This window comes from Pollicipes pollicipes, unplaced genomic scaffold (assembly GCF_011947565.3).
Source record: "Pollicipes pollicipes isolate AB1234 unplaced genomic scaffold, Ppol_2.1 Scaffold_4219;HRSCAF=4965_pilon_pilon_pilon, whole genome shotgun sequence".
Classification (NCBI taxonomy): Eukaryota; Metazoa; Arthropoda; class Thecostraca; order Pollicipedomorpha; family Pollicipedidae; genus Pollicipes; species Pollicipes pollicipes.
Window position 1 is genome coordinate 14676722 of NW_023596448.1, and position 21537 is coordinate 14698258.

At 49.4% G+C, this 21537-nt stretch overlaps 1 protein-coding gene and 1 long non-coding RNA gene across 2 annotated transcripts in view; one reads left to right on the top strand and one right to left on the bottom strand.

Moving 5' to 3' along the window:
- LOC119095969 (CLIP domain-containing serine protease 14D) overlaps positions 1-6094 on the top strand; it is a 26009-nt gene extending 19915 nt beyond the window's left edge. The window contains exons 3-7 of the mRNA XM_037218831.1: positions 40-269; positions 2129-2319; positions 3625-3723; positions 4829-4983; positions 5355-6094. Of these exons, the coding sequence (XP_037074726.1) occupies positions 40-269; positions 2129-2319; positions 3625-3723; positions 4829-4983; positions 5355-5528 (849 nt within the window). The 3' untranslated portion in view covers positions 5529-6094. The remainder of the gene's footprint in view (positions 1-39; positions 270-2128; positions 2320-3624; positions 3724-4828; positions 4984-5354) is intronic.
- Positions 6095-14936: 8842 nt separating this feature from the next.
- LOC119095523 (uncharacterized) lies at positions 14937-18060 on the bottom strand. The gene is made up of 3 exons (XR_005093916.1): positions 17504-18060; positions 16877-16984; positions 14937-15825 (listed from the first exon to the last, which is right to left on the bottom strand). It is a non-coding gene; the product is annotated as an uncharacterized LOC119095523 (long non-coding RNA).
- Positions 18061-21537: the final 3477 nt, after the last annotated feature.

Here is a 21537-nt window from a genome sequence, read left to right on the forward strand (position 1 = left end):
CGCCCCCCCCCCCACTCCCACCCCTCTCCGTGTCGCCAGTGCTGCGGCGAACAGAAGCTGTGTGGGCGCTTCGTCTCGCCACGTGGATGTGGTCTGTCCTCCTTCAAACCCCCGCGCGTCGTCAACGGCATTCCGGTGGATAGAGTGACCGACTTCCCCTGGATGGCGCTGCTCCAATACTCGTCTGAGCCGATCAACCGGTGCGGAGGCGCCATCATCAACGACCGCTGGATACTCACAGCCGCGCACTGCATCAATAGCGCCGGACCGTGAGTTGGACGTCACAAACGCTTTATGGGCGTTATTTTGGTTAGGAAGCAAGTCGAATAAGATGTTTTCCGTATAACTGATTTCGTATGCTTAATGCTTGGTTGTAGTTTAGCTTTCGCTGGTTGGAGCTTGCCCCGGGAACATATGTTACGCTATTCAAGTATTTCATGACATTTAAGACTTGATGGCTGCTAGATTATGATCAGGAGACAAATGGACAAGAATTTTCGGCGTTCCCCATGATCAGGTGGTCATAGAGGAGAAGAGAAAAGGGGAAAATGACGCGACACACCTGCCATACCCTTGCCGCTGCCGGCGTTGGACTGGAGGTCCAAAGCTTGTCTCCAGTCTGCCGCCGGCCTTGGACTGCAGGTCCAAAGCTTGCCTTCAGTCTGCTACCCAGTCGTGATGCGTGAGTGGAGTAGAGCGTGCCAATGTATGATGAGCAGCTGAGTAACGGTAGTGGTGATGCGCACGTGGATGAAATGATGATATTGCGCAGCGTCCAACCAGAAAGGCATACCATTTTTGACACGTTTAGAACAGTTCAAAGTGCTGGCAGCGGCAACGAGAGCGGTTCATCGAACCGATGACCGAAACGATTACACTGCCGTTTACGACAGCACAGCCCGCCTAGAAAACAAAAAAGTTTAAAAATGAAATTCTTATCTGCGATCCATCGACATGTCACCTAACGGAGCTGCGCTGTAAAGAGGCGTCCCCATAATTATGGAGCTTTTCAGGAAAAGCGTTAATGCCATCAGCTGCGTCACATGACACGACGTCACATGGCTGGCCCATGAGATACTACGGCGCCGAAGCGACTGTGGAAAGCAAACAACAGCCGCCCCTTGAGACCAGATCACCAAATGCCAAGACTAGCATTTTTTGGTGACCGTTTAAAGAAACAGGTGCAAGGAGCCATACGCTCATCTGGGTTTCGAGATTGGACCCCAGGGACTAGCCGAAATGCGTGCAGAAATACTTGCGCCGTTCTGCCCTGTAGAGGCCTCGTTCTTCATCTGGATATAGATCATACGCCACCTTTAACGCCGGACTGGAAGATCGATATGCGACCAGAAACGCTTCATATCTGATGCTGTGCGACCTTGATCAACACATTTTTATTGGCGGCAAGAAACAAGGCGTGTGCTTGTTTTTTTATCGGGTATCTGGGAGACTTTCGCGAACCAAACCGCGTGCACACCTCTCGACGGCCATCCGTCCGCCAGTGACCCAAACAAACCGCTCACCAACCATCTGCACGTCAGGATTCTGCGCAGATGGAAGAGTGCTGACAGGAACTTTTCGAAGCCCTCCGTGTGAAAAATGCCGTCAGACCGTTTAGTGCCGTCAAACACACATTTGCATACACCGTCGTCACGTGGTAACGTAGTTACTTCCTTTCTGGAGGAGCAACAGCCCGTTGAGGGGGGTTCGAACTCACTGTCAGTTTGCCCAAGCCACTGCGCACGTCACTCCGGGCGGAGAGCCTGGGCTGGCATGCCAGCCTCGACGTACACCGTTTGGACGACAGGAATGATCGGGAAAAAGCATGGTTTTATTTCCACCAAGGTGGTGAAGTGGATACAGGAAACCTTTCGTTGCCGATGTGTTACCAATGCTTGCTAAGTGATCGACATCGACAAGGAATGACCGATGACAAAATGAATCACCGATGATCCACAGTGCAAAATCAGTGCATGGTGTTTCCATTTATGTGTCCCTGCTGCAACCCTTACGAGTCAGTGAAGCGATGTGTAGTCCAGTGCGGCCCCTTGCTATGTGTGCTTTTCCATATATCAACCATTGCGTAAGGGTTATGTGGTGACCTCATGCAAATTTTGTTATTTTGCAGAGTGAAGGTGCTACTGGGCGACTTGAACCTTGCCACCACCACGGAAGAAAGCACCCAGTACCCGCCCAGAGTGTACAATGTGGAAAAAGCCATAAAGCATCCGGAATATAAAAGGGTTTTCAGAGGAAACGGCCAAGGATTGTTCAATGACATTGCCCTCGTCAAGCTTACGGAGCGCATCTCGATATCCCGTAAGTCCTCACTGAATAGCCCACTATTTGCACGCAAGAAACAACCAAGGGAATCCTAAAGCTATAACGCCTGCTCCAGGGTGGGTGGGGGCGCTGGCATTGCGTGGCCCATTGTTTCATTCAAGTAATCCTAGTTAGCACATTTCAGCCACAAATTGGACGACCCAGCGCACACAGAAACTTATCTCCCTGAACAAATAACCTCTAACCCTGGTTGTGAACATCACTTCCACATTTCAGTGGGGCTGCTGATTTAAAAGACATTTCGACAACTTTTGCCAATTGCAGTCAATACTGGTATTGCGACCTTCAACTTATGACAGATTCGTGTATGACAAGCAACAAGCTTTTCATGAGCAGCATTCCTTGTTATGCAAACCTTTCGGTGGTCCGGCAGTGGCATTCATTTGTAAAAGTTTTTACTCACCTTTCCACCCTTTTACTCCACATCAGCATTATTGCCTTTCATGCCATCTGTTAGCCCTCGGTGTCGAGGCCTTCCTGCCCCCTCCTCCCCCCATTTCTCTCTCCACCACACTGCATTTTGTGGATGGCCCATTGCGCTCTCATCCTAGCATCACGACATTAGCGGCGTCAACACATGTGTTTGATAGAAGTGTGCAGTAGCTTACCAAAAATCGGTGATGGGAGTTTGCCCTTTACCATGGTAGCATCGCTACTTCTTACCATTGATATTCTTGGAGTTACCAACGTGTTTTTCTGGTTGCGGTCACACATGGTAAGTTTATTCAAGCCTAGGTGCCGCGCCCCGATCTCCTTTTTTGATGTCCTTTATTTCATGCTGCCAAATCAAGCATAGTACCGTCGTGGGTTTGAAGCAAACAAAGAGGCGTCGACTCATCTGTTTTTCAGTGAGTGATTGTTTCTACATTAGCATACCTGTAACCTTTGAACATTTATTTTGCGTTGCTCAGGAATATTACTTAGAAGTTTTCGATGCACGTACATGGCCTAGTCGCATTCAGCGCCGTGTGTGTCAGGCATGTCCTCTGTCTGGTTCTGACTAGCTTGGGTATATTAATTTCAGAAATTTTGTACATTGATATATATATATATATATATATATATATATATATATATATATATATATATATGTATATGCATATATTATATCAAATTTCCACCATATTCATACACGCTCCGTTTAGACAATTTCTTAGTCGTCGCTGGTCTCTGTCTGTGCTGACCCTGGTTTGAGTCACGCCTGCTGATAGTATGACCGATGGCTGCGGTCTGCATCATCGAGCATCGATAGCTTTTTGCAATCGATCTCTCCGCTTACAGCCGTGATGAAGCCGCTGTGCATCCCCGATTCCTCCCGCCCCGCCTCCGACCTGGACAACCAGCAGGCCTACGTCGCCGGCTGGGGCGCGACCGAGTTCGGTGAGCAATGGCCCACTGTAGCCGGGCATGGAGGTGCCGGCAGATGCCGTGGTTAAGGGCGGAACAGAGCACGGGGTCCTGGTTTGATAACCAGCCGGAGGAAGGTGCACGGAGTGGATCTCGAGCGCCACCTGATCTGAGGTTCGATTTTCCGCCTGGCGCAGGTGCACGGTGTAATCTCCAGGCGAGGAAAGACCACTGTTCTGATTCGAACATTTCATGAAGCCCGTCTCTGTGATGTGTTCGTCCAGCGGTTCGGCTCAGCTTGATCAGAGAGAGACGTGTAGCGACGCGGCGATCCGTATTGGGCCAAGTCCAGCGGCGTGCTGTCCCTGCTATCCCAGCCAGGCACGACAAAACATATAGCTCGGGTGAACTTCCACCCATAAGTCAGCTCGCATACACGCACCTATCACGCGTCCCCTACGGTCCGCCCCGGGACGGCGGTCAGCGCCCGCGGCGGTAGGTCGCATTCCACCGCGCGGCCGAGGCCGCGCCGCGACACGGCTGGTTGGTATGCTGTGCCACCGGGCCGGCTGGGCGTGCTCACGAAAGGCCCCGACAGCCGACTGGCAACATTGTCATCCCAATGCTGCTGAAGGTGGCGATAGATGATTAAAAGGCGCTTAGCTTGTGGAAAGCCAAGTCTTGGGGTAGACCATGCGTAAGAGCTTTGCGGATGTTAGGACTCGAAAAGCATGGCGATAAAACCTTGGCAAAAAACGACTTCTTATCACAGCCACAGGTTTAATAATGCATTCACCATGCTGAATGCGGTGGCCCAGCAGACGTTGTCAGTGCAGGCTCGGTAACCTGCCGCCGTCCTTGTAGCAGATTATTGCAGTTTTGCCCGCGGGTCATTTTTCAGCCTTTTTCCTTGTGTAATGCTTGGGGCATGAGCTTTTCGGAAAACGGTGCACAAGAATTGATGCTAAATCTTCTGCTCACTGCACATTTTTCTTTTGAATGGCTTTGGCGAGTAAAAAAACTTCTGGGAACGGCTTACGACCGCAAATAAGGGGCTTTTGCCCGAAGCCGTCTTCACAATGCACACGAATGTTACCAACGGGTCAAAACTTACGCAGCCACGTCGCGTGCATTGCAGCTGGGCCCACCGAGGCCTTGATGCAGTGGGCCCGGATCAACGTCACGCGCCACGCTCAGTGCCAGGACACGTACTCCCGCCAGAACATGGCCGTGGACAACACGCAAATCTGCGCCAACGGCGAGAACGACCTCGGCGGAGTCGACACCTGCAGGGTGGGTGCAAAAACAGGCCAGGATGCCTTTTGTTTGAGGGCTGCACGTGCCGACGTACTATGACAAACCGAATGGCCTAGCTAGGCTCTATATGGTTTTATGCCTCAAGAAGGGCAGGGCTGTGAACCCCAGCAAATCATCATTAACATTGCCATCTCAGTTCAAAGCCCCATACAAATGTGGAACACTCCATTAAAACATTTTATGAAACTTCGCTGGCTCGCATGTAGCACTTGATAGCTTCTGGTATTCTGAAATGCCAGTAAACGTGCGCTAGTTTTGCTGTGCTCTCGTACTTCGGCTGTGACATGATACCGGCCACCGGTCGGCGAACTCAGCCCGTCTGACATCTGACACTCTGGCGTCGGCAGGGCGACAGTGGGGGTCCTCTGATGGAGCGTCGGAACCACAGGAACCGGCAAATCTGGTACGCCGCGGGCGTCGTCTCCTTCGGCTCCGGCTGCGGTAACGTCAACTTCCCGGGTGTCTACACCCATGTGGAGAGCTTTCTCGACTGGATCGGCTGCACGGTGGCGAAGAACTGACCACCTGACGATAGGGTGGCGGGGGGGGGGGGGGGGGGGCGTCGGCAGGAGCAGTGCTGCGATGAAGCGTGATGCGGCGCTGGAACGTCCCTGTTCAGTGCGGAGGCATCCTCGTGCGGCGATGTAGCGTGCTTCTATTAATGCTTGAGAGTCTCTATGCGATGTCGAAGTGTCACTGTGTGTAATATTTAGGAGTTCTTGTGAGATGCAAAGAGCACCTGTGCATTCGGCGTCTTTGTGTTTCTCGAGCGCCCTGTGTTTTCTAAGCGTCTTTGTGCCACTGAATCATGTCCGTGTTTCTGAAATGTGCCTGCATGTAGAATGTGATGTGACCAGGATGGAGGCCGTAACTTGGCGTCTTTTGAGAACGCCACCGAGTGCTCCAGAGGCTGTGGGCTGCTGTCACCTAACACAGAATTTCTTTGCTTTGCTTGGTATTGTAGAAGGACTAGTCGGCAGCATCGATGCTTCCCTCCGGGGGTTTGGGCGCGCTGCTTTTTTATCTGGCTTAATCTGCAATCGCCTTACGCTGCCTTATCTGACAAATACACGCTTCATTTTAAGATGCCTAAGATTTTCAACTATTTCCCAAATTGCTCCCAGATGACGAAGCGCGATGATGTCTTTGACCGGGCATTTAGATGCACGAATTCGGAGTGCAGGATGCATCGTTCGGCACTGGAATCATGCACACAGTTAACAATCACGTGGCGTTTTGCACAGTATGCTACTATTCTCATCTTGTTCACTTGCTGACGGGGCCGCCCATATATTACGTTACGCATGCAACGAGGCAACGGGGAATGGAGGGGGGGGGGGGGGCGGGGCGCGGGGGGGGGGGGGGGGGGGGGGGGGGGGGGGGGGGGGGGGGTGAAACTTATGCCTTAAATGGGCATTGGTCGTTTGATACTACCCTCAGGTGAGCTGACAAATCATATTAGCATTTTTTTTCCTTTCACAAGCTTTAATACTGGATAACGTCGGCTTCGTCTCAAGACAAGTACGGCCCCGTGTTTGTTTCACACTCTTCGCTCCGTTTTCACACAGCGCATAAACAGTGCAGGTACTTGTCCCGTTGCAACGCTATTTAGTATAAACATAATATGTAAATATATATATATATAAAGAGAGAGAGAGAGAGGAGAGAGAGAGAGAGAGAGAGAGAGAGAGAGAGAGAGAGAGAGAGAGAGAGAGAGAGAGAGAGAGAGAGAGAGAGAGAGAGAGAGAGAGAGAGAGAGAGAGAGAGAGAGAGAGAGAGAGAGAGAGAGAGAGAGAGAGAGAGAGAGAGAGAGAGAGAGAGAGAGAGAGAGAGAGAGGATAGAGACTAGAGATAGTAGAGAGAGCGAGAGAGAGAGAGAGAGAGAGAGGAGAGAAGAGAGAGAAGAGAAAGAGAGAGATAGAAGAGATAGAGAGAGGAGAAGAGAGAAGAGGTATCTATAATATCTTATATATATAATATAATATATATAAACCTATATATACACACATATATGCACACACATCTATACATATAGAGATACTAGATAAAGATATAGATAAATATATATATATATATATATAATATATATGTTTATATATATATAATAAATATTTATATATGTAATTATTATTATTTATATATATATAACATTATAATATAATATATATATGTATATATATATATATATATATATCATATAACACACAAACACACACACGCACACACACACACAAACATATGTATATATATATATATATATATATATATTATATATATTATATATATTATATATATATTATATATATGGTAAAAGGACAGTTTACAGCACATCGTAGTGCCATGGATCTGTTGGATCATTGACATCGTCAAGGATCATCGTTGACATCTCTATGAAGGAAAACGCAGCTTATGCTCAAAAGTATGGCAAAGACAACCTACCAGTGCCTCCTTGCATCCTATTAATGTCATCAAAGTCGATTTAGAAGCTTATCACGTGTCGCATCGAGTGCTGTCGCTTTTTGAGACCAGATGGTTCTTCTTGCTGCCCTGCAATTACCTATTCCCCAGGTGAGTGCACATCTTATTTTGGAGACAAAAGCGCTAACAAGATTACGTGGTGCTGTTGTTGATGCTCTGCCATACATGCGATGGATCTCCGCATGGAGGACGTATTTGCTACTCTAATATCATACTTCGTTTCTCACATTCCTTAAATGGACGTGGTTCAAAAACGCGATCTCGAAGACTATGAAAATCCTCGATTCTAACCTCTAGGATTCAGCATGCTTCAGGGGATATCACGAGTTTTGCACATGTCTCGTGTTGCCTGAGGGTTTCGTGCGCTGACAGCTTGCGCATCGCGATACTTTGTGAGCTTCCAAGGTACACATCCCGATGGCATGGACGCTGTGCGAAAATGTAGAAGACATGGTGAGGTCAAAAAAATAAATAATGAGATGTGTCGTGTTACACTGTGACGCTTATGGTGAACTACCACCCTCAGGTGAGCTGAGAAATAATGTTAGTATTTTTTCATCTACAAGTTTTAAAATCGGATAACGTCGACTTGCTCTCATGACAAGTAAGGCCTTTGTTTCACACCCTTGTCTCCATGTTCACACAGCGCGCAAACAGTGCCCTTACGAATCCCGTTGTAACGCTATATAGTATAGCTATAGTATGTAAATATGTATATATACATATATATATATATATATATATACATATATACATATATATATATATATATATACATATATAAATATATCATATAAAGCGAATGGTCGCTCCATGGATCTGTTGGATCCTTGTTCATGTTTTGTGCGACAGCAACTCAATGCTGACATCGTATATGAGAGAAAACGCAGCTCACACTCAAAAATATGGCGAAAGCAACATACCAATATCTCCCTGCATCCTATCGATGTCATCAAAGTCGATTTAGAGGCATAACGTGTTGCATCGAGTGCTGCCGCTCTTTCAGGCCAGATGGTTCGTCTTGCCGCCCTATGATTGCCTGTTTCCCAGGTGAGTGCATATTTGATTTTGGAAGCAAAAGCGCTGACAAGACTTTGTGATGTTTCTCGATACATGCAACATAACTCCTTATGGAGGACATATTTACTATTCTAAGATCACACTTTGTTTCTCACCTTGCTTAAATGAATGTGGTTCAAAAAACGCGATCTCAAAGATTATGAAATTCCAGCCAAGTGGCTGGCTAAATAACCACTGGCATTCAGCATGATTCAGGGGATGTCACGTGTTCGGCACATGCTCGTACTGCATGGGGAACCAAGTGTTGCGTGCGCCGATAGCGTACCCATTGCGATACTTCTTGAGCTACTAAGGTACACATTCCGATGCCATGGACGCTGTGCGAGAATGTAGAAGACATGGTGAGGTAAGAAGAAAATAATGAGACGTGTCGTGTAACACTGTGACGTTTAGGGTTTAACGGCTCCGTACATGCGAAAGTCGTCCCAATGTGCAGATGACATTTCCGCAGCTAAACTTGGCTGCGAAACCGTTCTGTCAGAGTATGTATGGACTATTTTTGAGATAATCCCAAATTATTGAAAGTTTAAAGAAGCAAGGGTTCGCGGGTCACAGAGACAAATGTACAATGACAGAAGCAGAGGTCGTGGTCCCTTGCCGCGCCCTGACAGGTGCGGCCGACCATGGTGACCTGTGATGGCCATGGGTAGGGTATGCGAGTCCCGACTCAGTGTTCTTACCATGGAGTAAGATCGGTGGCGTCAGTCAACACACAGACCCGCCACACAAACAGACATGAAGTTGTTGAATAAGCGTGCTCTGACCAGAGAGTGACTTGCGTGTATGCAATAGCATCAAGTGATCGTTTCAGTGATCTGCTCTACCGCTAGGTCCGGATATTTGTGTTGCAGTGCAGTTACGGCATGCACAATTTAAACATTTGTTTTGCCCAAACACAAACGTGCGTGCTTTCAGAATGTGTCCAGTCGTTAGGTTCCAAAATGTCAAAAATACTGACAAGCAAATATCAATGCCAGGACATCATGACACTGAGAATTACCGCTGCTCCAGATGCTTGTCGCCGCCGTTGTGGCCATGGCTACCGCCGCCCCGACCGTAGCTACGGTGCCCTCACCTACGCCCAAAAGGCGTGCAAGATCCTGAAGCAGGACGGCGTGTTCCGTGAAGACCAGTCCCTCCGAGTCGCAAAAAGCAATCCTTTTGTAACGCTCACGTCCAGGGCATTATTTGTAATAGAAATAAAATCCCGGAAAACGTTTTTTGTATGATCTGTTGCCAGCAACGATTAGTGCACAGGGTGATGCTAGAAGTTTGTTCTTATCATCAAATTATTTTTTAAAATAAATCTATTCCGTATGGTTTGCATCGGTGACTTCTGGTTCAGAGTACCTGCCAAGCATAGCTTGTTGCGTGTACCCTGAACCCACCACCCAAGTCGTGCCGTCCAGTTCAACGAATGATTTTGCCTCCACCCTTTTGTCAGACAGGATTGCGGAGGCTTATGCGTGTCGCACATTGCTGCGGCAGGGCCATCCCTGAACTGGGTCGACCTTCGTTAGCCAGTTGTCAGCTGATCTTTCCAATTCAAGCGGGTCAAACAATGCGCCCACTCTGGTCCTTGTTCCCAGTGCCGCTGGGTTACAAGTCAAGCAGCTTTCCCCTAGACTACGGAGGCGGCACGATCTGTAGATGATTCAATGTTTCACTCATATTTATTTCGAAGCTTTGGGACTGGAAAGTGCACCCATGTCTCCGAGTCTGACAGGCTGGTGGAGGGATACGGCGATAAGGAGAGCTATGGCGTCAACCGCCAGTTCAGCTACACCGGCCCCGACGGTGTTATTTACAGGGTCGTCTACGTGGCCGACGCCAACGGCTTCCAGCCCCAGGGTGACCACCTGCCCACCCCCGTGCCCACCGATTTCCCCACCCCGGAGGTGTCTGATGATGAGGAGGAGAGGCACGAGGCGCCTGGGCAATGATGATGACGATGATGAGGCTCCCCGCGCTTACTACCAGCCCCAGCCTCAGTATGAATGCGTCAACGTCGGCTAAAGGCTCCGCTAGAATTAAATCTTTGTTATGTTATCCTTGTGTTCAATATTCCATTACATGGGATCGACACGCTTGTTTAGGAGCGCCTTTCAAGCGAACCATTATAGGTCTTTACAAAAAATGCGATTGCAAACGACGACATTCCTTGCCGGCTTATTCCTAGTAGTCTCTGTGAAACGCCTTGTTTGGCGTCGAGTGAGCTGGGTGAAAACAAAGATAAGCCTTATCACGTGAGATAATGATACAAGGTAGAATGAAGACAAAGTGAGAGGAAAGAGAAATGAAAGGGGAGGGCTGAAGTATCACGCGGTTTGGTGCTGGGCCGCGCGAAGAGATCAACTGGTGGGTCAAGAAGTGCGAGGGATTTGGTAAATACGGCTGACGTTCTGCGTTTTAAAGGTTTAGCACGGACGCGAGGCTGAAGGTAATTTGGCCAAGCGGTGAAAGGGAACTGGCGCCCAATGTGGCATCGCACGGTGTTCGAGGGCGTTGACGTGCGCTTCGGCACGACGGCTGGCTCGATAGCCGGCGCCGAGGCTGTCTCGATTTTGCCGTTGGAGGCAGCCACATGGAGGCGCAGCGGCTCATCATGTCCCTCGCCAATCCCACGTCGCGGCCAGGCACGGCGTGCGGACCACGCCGGTACATCCATGAAGGTGCCCTTCGGCTGTGGCGGAAGTCTGCTGGCTGGCTGGACGGTCTGTTTTTTTATTCCTTTTAAATTTAACTTTAATTTAATTTTAACCCTGACTTTTGCACATGCACGGACGGACTGACGATCACGCTGTCTTCTCACCACACGTTATCAGTTGCTTTGCCCAGGCCGATTGACTGGTTAGTCATATGACGTTCGTGCATGCATAGCCTCCTTTTCCGCTAAGTTAATCGTTTGCTTTTGTTCCCTCCCTTTGCTTTTTCCTTGGGGGGGCGGGGGGGGGGGCGTGGGCGGTGAAACGGTCTTGCCGAGTCCCGTCCGGAGCGCTTGCACGCATTTCATCATCCGCGCGCTGTCCTCCATTGCTTATCGCTCGTCCGGCCCAGCTAAGTGATTTTGCATGGTATCGGTGAGTGTGTAATTTTTGTTTGTTAACATCCTTGTTTGACTCGGTACTGTCTAGCTCCGCTCAGCGCGTACGCACGGTTTTTTTTAACGAGAGCGTGTAATTCCAGTTCCCTACTTTTCTCTTTGTGTTGCTTGGCCTGGCTCGATTGACTGACTGGTCAGTGCACGGTGTCCGTGCTCGCCTGTCAAGGGCCTCTCCCGTCCTGGAGGGATCTGCTACAGACGCCGGAGGCCCGGCACGGGAGAGTACGGTGTCGATTTTTCCGAATCAACCAATCTCCCTCCGACCGCCTGAAGCGAGCGGTCGGAGCGAGATTACCCGCCATGGGTTCGGAGACATCGCGGCGAGGTGTACCGAACCCGCTATGTCTCGAAAGACCGTGCGTGACAGCGCGAGACCAGAGGAGGGCACTCGCAAGGCGCCGATCGGGGCAGCGTTTAGAAGACGACACAGGCGCCATCTACCGGCGGATATCGGACATCACGGGCAGAGGGCAGCACCTAACGGCGCGCATGGCGGCGCTGGCACCTGCGACCCGCCAGCAGAGGACAGCACCTTACGGTGCGGACGGACGAGGGGTCTAGCGCCCGCGACCCGCCGGCAGAGGATAGCAATTTGCGGTTACGACGGGCGAGCGATTCCAGCGCCACGACCCGCCAGCAAGTTACGAGGTGGCGCTACACGCCGAACATGGGGAGACCGAACTCGCTTAAACCACATGGGGACGTGGGACCACGGACGCGCGCGGGTCGAGGCCATTTACATTGATACGAATCCATTCGTCGCGATCATGCTCTCTGTCGCACTGTTTTTTTCTCTTGTTTTTGTTTTGCTTACTCTTTGTTTGGTTTGTGTCTTATTTTTTGGCCTGGCATCCAAGGGAGTGTCCGATAGGTCGTCGGTGTCGGCCCGCAGCCCTCCCTGCACCTAGCCCGTCGTATCGCCGGCAGACCCGGGCATGACCGCGGCGCTATGTACGCCGCATGCGTGCGCGGTTGGCGGGTGACTGTTGTTGGCCCGCTGGCGGTGCGACTAAGTACGTAACGGTCCGGTTAATAGGGGGAACTCGCGCTCAAATCCAGGGTAGGCTTTGACTTATCAATGGCCACCCAGTCAGTGGGTCGATTGCTCGGACTTGCGACGACGAAGCGCAAGCACTGGCATTTTCCGCAAACGCGCCCGAGCAGTACGGCCCAGACACGGGCAGGATCGAAAAGTCAGACAGCCCCGGTCCTGCCCTCACACGGAGCGATGCTTGTAGATAGCGCGACCCGGAGGCGCGGCTTCGCTCCTTTTTACGGACCACGTGACGTCGGACTCGTTTCGTTGTCTCTCACTTGACCTCAGACGTGACGGCATAAAGACGCATCGGTCACGGTATCACCAAGGACCAGTTGGGACTGCCCAGGTTGCACCATTATGCACGCTTGTCACTGAGTCCATCTGTTGGTGTACAATGCCTCGGGAGAGCACAGTACACAAGCTATTCTTTCCCGACGTATTGCGCGTCAGGTCTTATAAGCTCTTGGCGGGACAAATAGAGAGCTTGATGTTGGGAAAAAGAGAGCTCTCCAACGCGCGCTCATAGCAAGGGCGACAAGAGACAGGGTCGTAGGACTGGCCAGTCAGTTAGTCTCCAGATCATCCCGGCAGTGGATACCGCAAGGTACAAACGTAGGTCACGTCAAGCGCTCGCTGTCTGCCAAGGGGATTCGCCTTCCCATCGGGAGCGCTGTCTACCTGCAGGCCTCTGAGAAACGCGCCGTGGGGTGGAGCCTTACAAAGTTCACTTGAGCAGGCGGGAGGCGAGGGCGCGGAAGCGTCGGAGGCCACGTCACCGTGCTGTACGAGGCGCTGTCTATAGCGCGGCACGGCAGCGGAAAGCTGCGGGAGGTGGGCGTGGCCGAAGGAGTGATGGTCCGCCCAACCTTGGACGAGACGCGAGGGAGCGTCGGCCGAATAGCGTGCCTTCGCCCTGGAGGTTGGGCGAGGGAACGAGTCGTCGTCCAGCTTCGGACACCTGATGCCGGCCGCGTAAACGCGCTGGCGCCAGACTGATAAATGAGCCTGATATGCTTTAGTGTATGCACGTGGTTCCACCGGGTGTATGAAATGCGTTAAATGGACTCAACTTAGTTCAACGAGGACTCACACAGACATATTATCATGTCAACGTACTGGGACAGGGGGGGGGGGGGGGGGGCGAGGGTATCTGTGTGCGAGCCAAGAACGATTGGATTGACGCGGACGCCAACAGATGTGTATGTTTGGAGTGAGTGTGTTTAGGTCAACAGGCGCCATTTAACGTCCAGCATTAAAGCCCAAGAGACGCTTCCAGGGACATGGAAAGCCTCCCACTGGTGTTGTATTTTGTCTGCCGGGCCCAATCCTTTCCGAGTCCATCCGAGACTGACCTAAGCTGTGATGATCGTTGTCACTCTCATATTCAGGACGTAATACGCACCATGATGGGTTTTGTTTCGGCAAAACACGGACGAGAATAACGGGTATTAGAACACTCCAAATCTGTCAATGGATGCCACCATTTCGTATTTCATTGGCTCCATAGGTAAGGTAGAACTTCCGAGAAAAATCATTTCGAAACGTGGGACCTAAGAGTCCGGTGAAATATAACGTAAACCTCCTTACATACTAATTGTTTTAAGTCATTCCATAATCTTATGCGCACAAACCCCACTGATACGAAACTCACCATTTCACATCAGGCGTGCCGATGCCCACCTCCGTTCTGATTTTCGTTCTCGTTGTTGTTTCCTTGTTGAGCCGGCTTTGCTCGTTTGCATGATTACACAAATTGTACTCGACCTTTTGACACCACTTGGCCCATACCACACCACTAAGCTCCCTGACCTTACCACTGGCATGAACAGTAGCTTCATGTCTTACCACCTTTAGAGCTTTTACATGATCTTCGACCTATTGTGTTGTGATATTGTATGAGGTATATGTCCAGGCGGATGATATTATTGTGAGATCACAGAGGCCGATTTACCTTCTTTATGTCATGGCTATTGTAGGCGCATGATACTGAGAATCGCATCTGTCCTCAACAAAGGGGTGAAAAAACCGTAAACACTGTCTCCCACCGGACTCTGATGCCAGATTTTGTCTCCTTGGCTTTTTGATGAAGCCGGTGAACGCATAACCGCATTGCCAACTTCTCAAGGGAGCTTCGGTCGGATCGCGACAGCATCGTAGTTTTACCTACCATATCCTTGACCGCATACATGTTTTGCTAAAGTACTTTCGACACCACGTAGTTGGCGACGATTTTTTGTATTTACACTGAATTCACCTTGGATATGTATGAAATCACGCCGACATGGTGTCAGTACAAAATGCCAAATACGCCGCGTACAGTTCAGCACACAACGAAACCTTGTCTACAGTACTTCAGCACTCGCCGTGAGCTCGAGGACGTTAATCGCGCATGTAAAATTTGATCCATGGGCTGACTCACAATGTCAACACTCCTTTTCTCCTCAACTACTTGAAAAGGCATGAGCGATATGATTGGTATGCTTTATGGCGGGCGATCACCGTTCCCGTGAGCAGGTGCTTCACGTTGACAGACCGCCTCACGAAGTCAAATTGGTGACGCTTCTGAACAGCTCTTATGAGATGTTCGGCACCATCAAGCTCAGGATCATTCCATCGAATCGTGAGCTTGTTCGCGGCATTGTCATGCCTCAGCTGCCGATGCATGAAGAAAACCTCCTTGAGGACGCTGCCCATGGACTCAACCACACTTTCGACAGGGCTGAGCAGCCACACGCGGACAACTAGACTGACGAAAGGTTCCATCGAGCGACCACGTTTCCACAAAGCTTTCAAGAGAGCTTGGTTGGAGCTAGTGCGTTCCTCACTATGCAGGATGCTGATTGCTTCGCAAACGCTGCAGCTCGGCGCCGCAGCCGATGGCCGGATCAGCTTGCTGGACACCAGATGTCCGATGGCTTCGGAGACTGTGCTCACCTGGACGTCGACTGATCTTTTGGGTCCGGAAACCCTTTAGGTCACCAACCGACCGGACATAGAGCATGTTGTGCAGGAGCGCCTCGTTTGCTGTTCCTTTTCTTCCACCATCCGCACCACCTCCCTCTCTCCTTGCCTTCAAGTTGTGGACCAGGGCCGCACCAAACGCCACGATAGGGCGGACCTGTGGATTGCAGTTTACTTGAGTCCGAGGGAGATCGAATCGCAAAGGAATAATTCGTTTCGAGCCAGGTTCAAAAGTCACCGCTGGTGAATCAATTTCGTGCAGAAATTTGGCTGCTTGGTGATTGTCATTTTCGGGTGCGTTTGTCGGCCCAATAAGCTGCAGGCTTGAACAAGGATACAGGTTAAAACTAAACACCACCTTAACAATTACACGCCCAGTGCTGTGGAAGTGTGGAACTGTGGAAACTGAAAAACTGTGGAAGAGGTAGGTTAATGACAAAATATCAGGAGCACCACAATTACCCCACAAAAATGCACTGATTTCTTGGAAACACCCAAACTGTTAATGGAAAATGACATCCCCATTCAGTATGAACATCTGAGCACTGCATGGCAAATAAAACAAAAATGTTAAATGAACAGTGGTAGACATACTTTTACTGAGACCAAAATGGATGTGAAATATTCTGAGCATGAAGACCTATGATGAGGCAATAATATTTTGGCAATAGAGTATAGTATTGTTACATGACTGACAACGCAAAATTAACTTTCAGTCATCACACCATCAAATCCATATCTATGCAGGAGCCATTTTAAGATCAACAGTTAGGACATGCTGCATTTCAGGTGTCAAAAATCCAACCAATGCAGCTCATCTTAGTACCTGCAGTTTTCAATATCAACACCTAACCAGTTGTTATAGGATGATCAAATATTTATCTGGCAAGAAAATGGGGAAGCTGGTGGTAACTGTAACTGAGGGCAGTATCTGATAAATTTGAATGAAGATGATTCATGACAAAAATGAGTCCTTAAGAACATTGTCATCAACCAGCTGCAAGTGTAATGTAACAGTAATGCAACTGTAATATTTGTTAAACAATGTACAGCTTGCCAGGAAACCTTAAACCACCATTCCATGCCTATCTTGAAATAAGTCTGAAAGTTTTGCCATTTTAATAACATTTCACACTGAATAAAACAGAGACCCAAGTCATTTACCATCAATACCCAACCACCACAAGCAGCATATATGAAAAACTCACCTCCAGTCTCATCTGCAGAGACTGATGGCACAGCTAGACTGGATGACCTACCTAGCATCTCAAAAGTGTTGGTGCCTTGTGCTCTGCCATCTGTGCCACTGTTCATTCCTGTGGAAAATCAAAGCCAATCTATTTTACAACCCTTGACAGACCTTTCAAGCAAAACATCTGAATAAGCAGATGCTGTTATTGGCAAAGTACCTGTAAGCAGACAGGCTAACATCACTGTGAAAACAATGAAATACCACTGACTACGCACACAGTGACATCTCGGCCGATGAGCATGATTCATTAAAAATTATTTATTTTTGTTTTGGATGGTGAATGTGTGGACTCTTCCACACTTTTTTGTTTTATATGATGCAGTCTAATTTTAATTAATGGTGGTAATCACACCAAGCTGAAGATAACTATGCACTAAACTGCCCATACAAACTACAAAGTCATGATTTGTTCTACCATGTCCTCTGCCACCAAATCAGTGATTCTAGACTATTTCATTCACTGTATTTGATAGGTATGCAGGCATGTTTGGTCATGACTATCTACCTCGGGTAAATATTATTAAACATTTGCTACTGTGCAGAAGGCCACTCATACTCATGTAGATTCAATTTAAACTCTTACCTTGGAGCAAGATCCCCACTTTCCACCTACACCAAAACTTGAATTATTAAGGACAATTGGCAACCTTTTATGCTTATTGTTCATGTGCCTTTTCAAGTTTCTTCCTTCTCCATTAAAACCACAGTTCACGTGCCAACAGCGCACTTTCATACGTGATGGATGTTTACCCATGACTGGCAACTGAACAAACAGGCAAAGCTTCAACGCAGAAGATCCAAGGCTATAAAGAGACAAGCGCAAATGTCCCAGCCTAATCGAAAAGTGCGATATATATTTGCTAAAACACCCAAAACTACGCGTAATCAGTATGCACGCAATGAACATCTCCGACACAACAGATCGCAACGCCGACTGAGCACGCTGAGACGGCCGTCAACCTAGCAGCAGATTGATACCCAATTGTCAGTTGGATATTGCGGGGCGTCTCAATGGCCTTGAAATTTGGTGTGCAGGGCCTTCTCAACACGCTGATTCCGAAATTATATCATTGTTTGTCCTAACCATAAACTGACATGATGTCGCTTGTGACCAAACCAATCGTGCCTCACCACTGGAGCCTGAAGATTTGGGTGATGTCACCGCCTGTCTTATCTCCCAAGGACGCTGGTGACGCTGGTGGAGCAGCGCATGCTAGCTGTGCACGCCATGCCCATGTTGCTGGCTGACCGGACACATCAGCCCGCTGCTGCTGACCGTGGTGGAGACACCGCACTACGCGAGCCGGCCGGACTGCGGTGGCGACACACCGGTGGTCAGGCGGCCCAAGCAGCTGATAGCCGACTGCATGCCGAAGCATGGGACGGCACACGACGTGCGGCGCCGAGCGCTGATTGCCACCGACCCGTCCTTACCCAGGTGCTGACGGCAGCCAGCCCCGTCCCCGCGCGTCACTGATGGATTTTGTTGCCCGCATCCCGCACTGCTTCACGCGGTGGACTAGGCAGGGGATGGAAACGAACTGGGGCTGCGGCAATGTATCGCTGATGATGCTCTTCCTCCGTGAAGCGACGTTTTTACTTGCACTGCCTGTCGCGTGTTCGTATTCCTGTGATGGCCGTCATGCGAGATGACTGGCTGGCTAGCGGCGAAGGTGTGTGGCAGGGTCATTGTGCTGCGGCGCATCAAATGTTCACAGGAGCGCGGCGTGTGTGACCCCAAGAATGTCAGGAATGATAAGCGCGAGAGAAGCAGGTGATGGTGACCTTGAGAATGGTGGTTTAGAACTGATTTATTGTGAGGTCCGATGTGTCTAGCTCATGGTCAAGCATTGTGTCGTATGTTCATTGCCATATGCCGAAAACGTAATAAAGTCAAACTTTTCTAAGGTGTTGTTTGTAACGTAAAATACACTTTGCATGTGTACAAATTGCAGAAAATAAAACTTAAACTTGATTGAAGTCCCAAAGTAGTCGGCTTTTCACGGACCCACGGATACGCTTCAGTACTGTCATAAGCATCAAAAGCAGCGGCAGCGAGAATGATCACTTTCCATTTGTGTAATGGTGGGATGATGTTTCCTGACCAGACGTTTTCCGGAAACGATTGTCCAAAGTTCAATCGAAACCACGAGGACGGATCAGCTGTCCGTCCAACAGTGTCCAAAAATCAGACTGCCAAGTAAAATTCCATGTATCAAATACCGTTGCTCATTGCAGCCCATAACTACACCTTCTCCCAAACCACGGTACTGCACTTCCTCATCCTTAACAAATTTTTAAAAGGAAAGCAGCATGCTCGTGGGCAACTAAGGGGAATCATGTACTTCGGGGCAACATTAATATCTTGCAGGTTTCACTGCCATTAGGACAGCAATCTAAAGCTGCCACATTCTACGCCTTTTAACTCCAAAGGCCTTGCATACAAAATTTGGAGGCAGTCGAGACGCCCCGCAATATCACATTGGGATGTTACGCAGCGTATAACTCGAAAATTACGCAAAATTCCACCCCAAAGGCAGCAATTTTCGGAATCAGTGTGTTGAGAAGGCCCTGCACACCAAATTTGGAGGCAATCGAGACGCCCCGCAATATCACATTGGGATGTTACGCAGCGTATAACGCGAAAATTACGCAAAATTCCACCCCAAAGGCAGTGATTTTCGGCATCAGCGTGTTGAGAACGCCCTGCACTCTAAATCTGGAGGCAATCGAGGCGCCCCGCAATATCACATGGGGATGTTACGCAGCGTATAACTCGAACATTACGCAAAGTTCCACCCCAAAGGCATCGATTTTCGAAATCAGCGTGTTGAGAAGGCCCTGCACACCAAATTTGGAGGCAATCGAGACGCCCCGCAATGTCACACTGGGATGTTACGCAGCATATAACTACAAAATTACGCAAAATTCCAACCCAAAGGCAGTGTTTTTCGGAATCAGCGTGTTGAGAAGGCCATGCACACCAAATTTGGAGGCAATCGAGACGCCCCGCAATATCACATTGGGATGCTACGCAGCACATAACTCGAAAATTACGCAAAATTCCACCCCAAAGGCAATGATTTTCGGAATCAGCGTGTTGAGAAGGCATTGCACACCAAATTTCAAGGCAATCGAGACGCCCGCAATATCCAACTGGCTTCACGCTGAGCACCAACACGCGCCACATATAGCGTCAGATATGTGCGGCGCTCGCTCCGAATGGCGCTGAAAAAACGACTGCTCAGGGAGACAGGCGGTAAAGGTTAAAATCGCTCGGAAACCTGCACGAGACAGACCTTTATAGAATTTAACTCTGTCTGACCGGGTGACACCTTCTGGCCACTAGTGGTTGTCTCCTTACTGATGGCGAAAGCAATACTAAATTCAACGTCGTCGTGTACGATGGCATTGTTGTCGTCCGTAACACCACGGCGAAATTGTTTTATCGTTGAAAAATGGAAAACCAACCTAGCAAGAAAACAGTTACAGTTTGTACGGGTGGCTCCTGGGGAGTTTGATCCTCATATTTTCTGTCTCCCACCCTGGTAGTCAAGTGAGCAGGTTTTTTCACCCCTGCCTCAACACCCCATATTTTGCTGTATTGTAACACACACCGCAATAAATAAGCATTCGCTGCCATAGCACAGTATCACGGGCACGCAGCTTCACATCAAATGGAGAACGGTCATGGGGAAAACCAATAATCATTCCGTCGTTTAGTTGTAGCGGGGCCTGTAGCCGACGATGACGCGCTCATACTGAGGCTGGGGCGGGTAGTAAGCGCGGGGAGCCTCATCATCGTCATCATCATCGCCCAGGCGCCTCGTATCCCTCCTCCTCATCATCAGACACCTCCGGGGTGGGGTAATCGGTGGGCACGGGGGTGGGCAGGTGGTTACCCTGGGGCTGGAAGCCGTTGGCGTCGGCCACGTAGACGACCCTGAAAACAACACCGTCGGGGACGGTGCAGCTGAACTTGCCGTTGACGCCATAGCTCTCCTCATCGCCGTATCCCTCCACCGGCCTGCCAGACTCGGATGCGTAGATGCCGTTCTCAGTCTCAAAGCTGCGAGATGCATGTGTGGCAAACATTGTTTAAAGTCTATGCATACTGCGCCAATGTTTTCTGCATAACTAGCGCTAGAGAGCGATGGACTTTGAAAAAGGAAGGAAGTCTAAAATACATCAAGGACTTAAAACTGACAGCTACAAAATATCGGAATGGGTGGCAGTAAATCATTACTCACTGCGAATCGTAGGATTGGTCGTCACGAAGGTCAGCCTCCTGCTTCAAAATCTCGTACACCTTGGGGGCGTAGGTAGGAGCACCACGGATACGGTCGGGGGCGGCAGCAGCCACGGCCACAACGGCGCCGAACACAATCTGAAAGTGGTGTCACAATTAGCCCTTTTCATTGCGCTCAGTGCGTCGTTGGATTGCTGACCCCGTACTCATGCTGCAGAAAGTGGCAGCTTGAAACTTAATGAGAAGGTCCGCATGAATTGCACAATGTGTCTCCCTACAATTTGTCGTACAAGCTTCATAGTTGTGTGTGTGGGACTGGTCTGTCTGTCGACTGATGACTCTTGTTCGCACTCAGTCGCATTTTTACC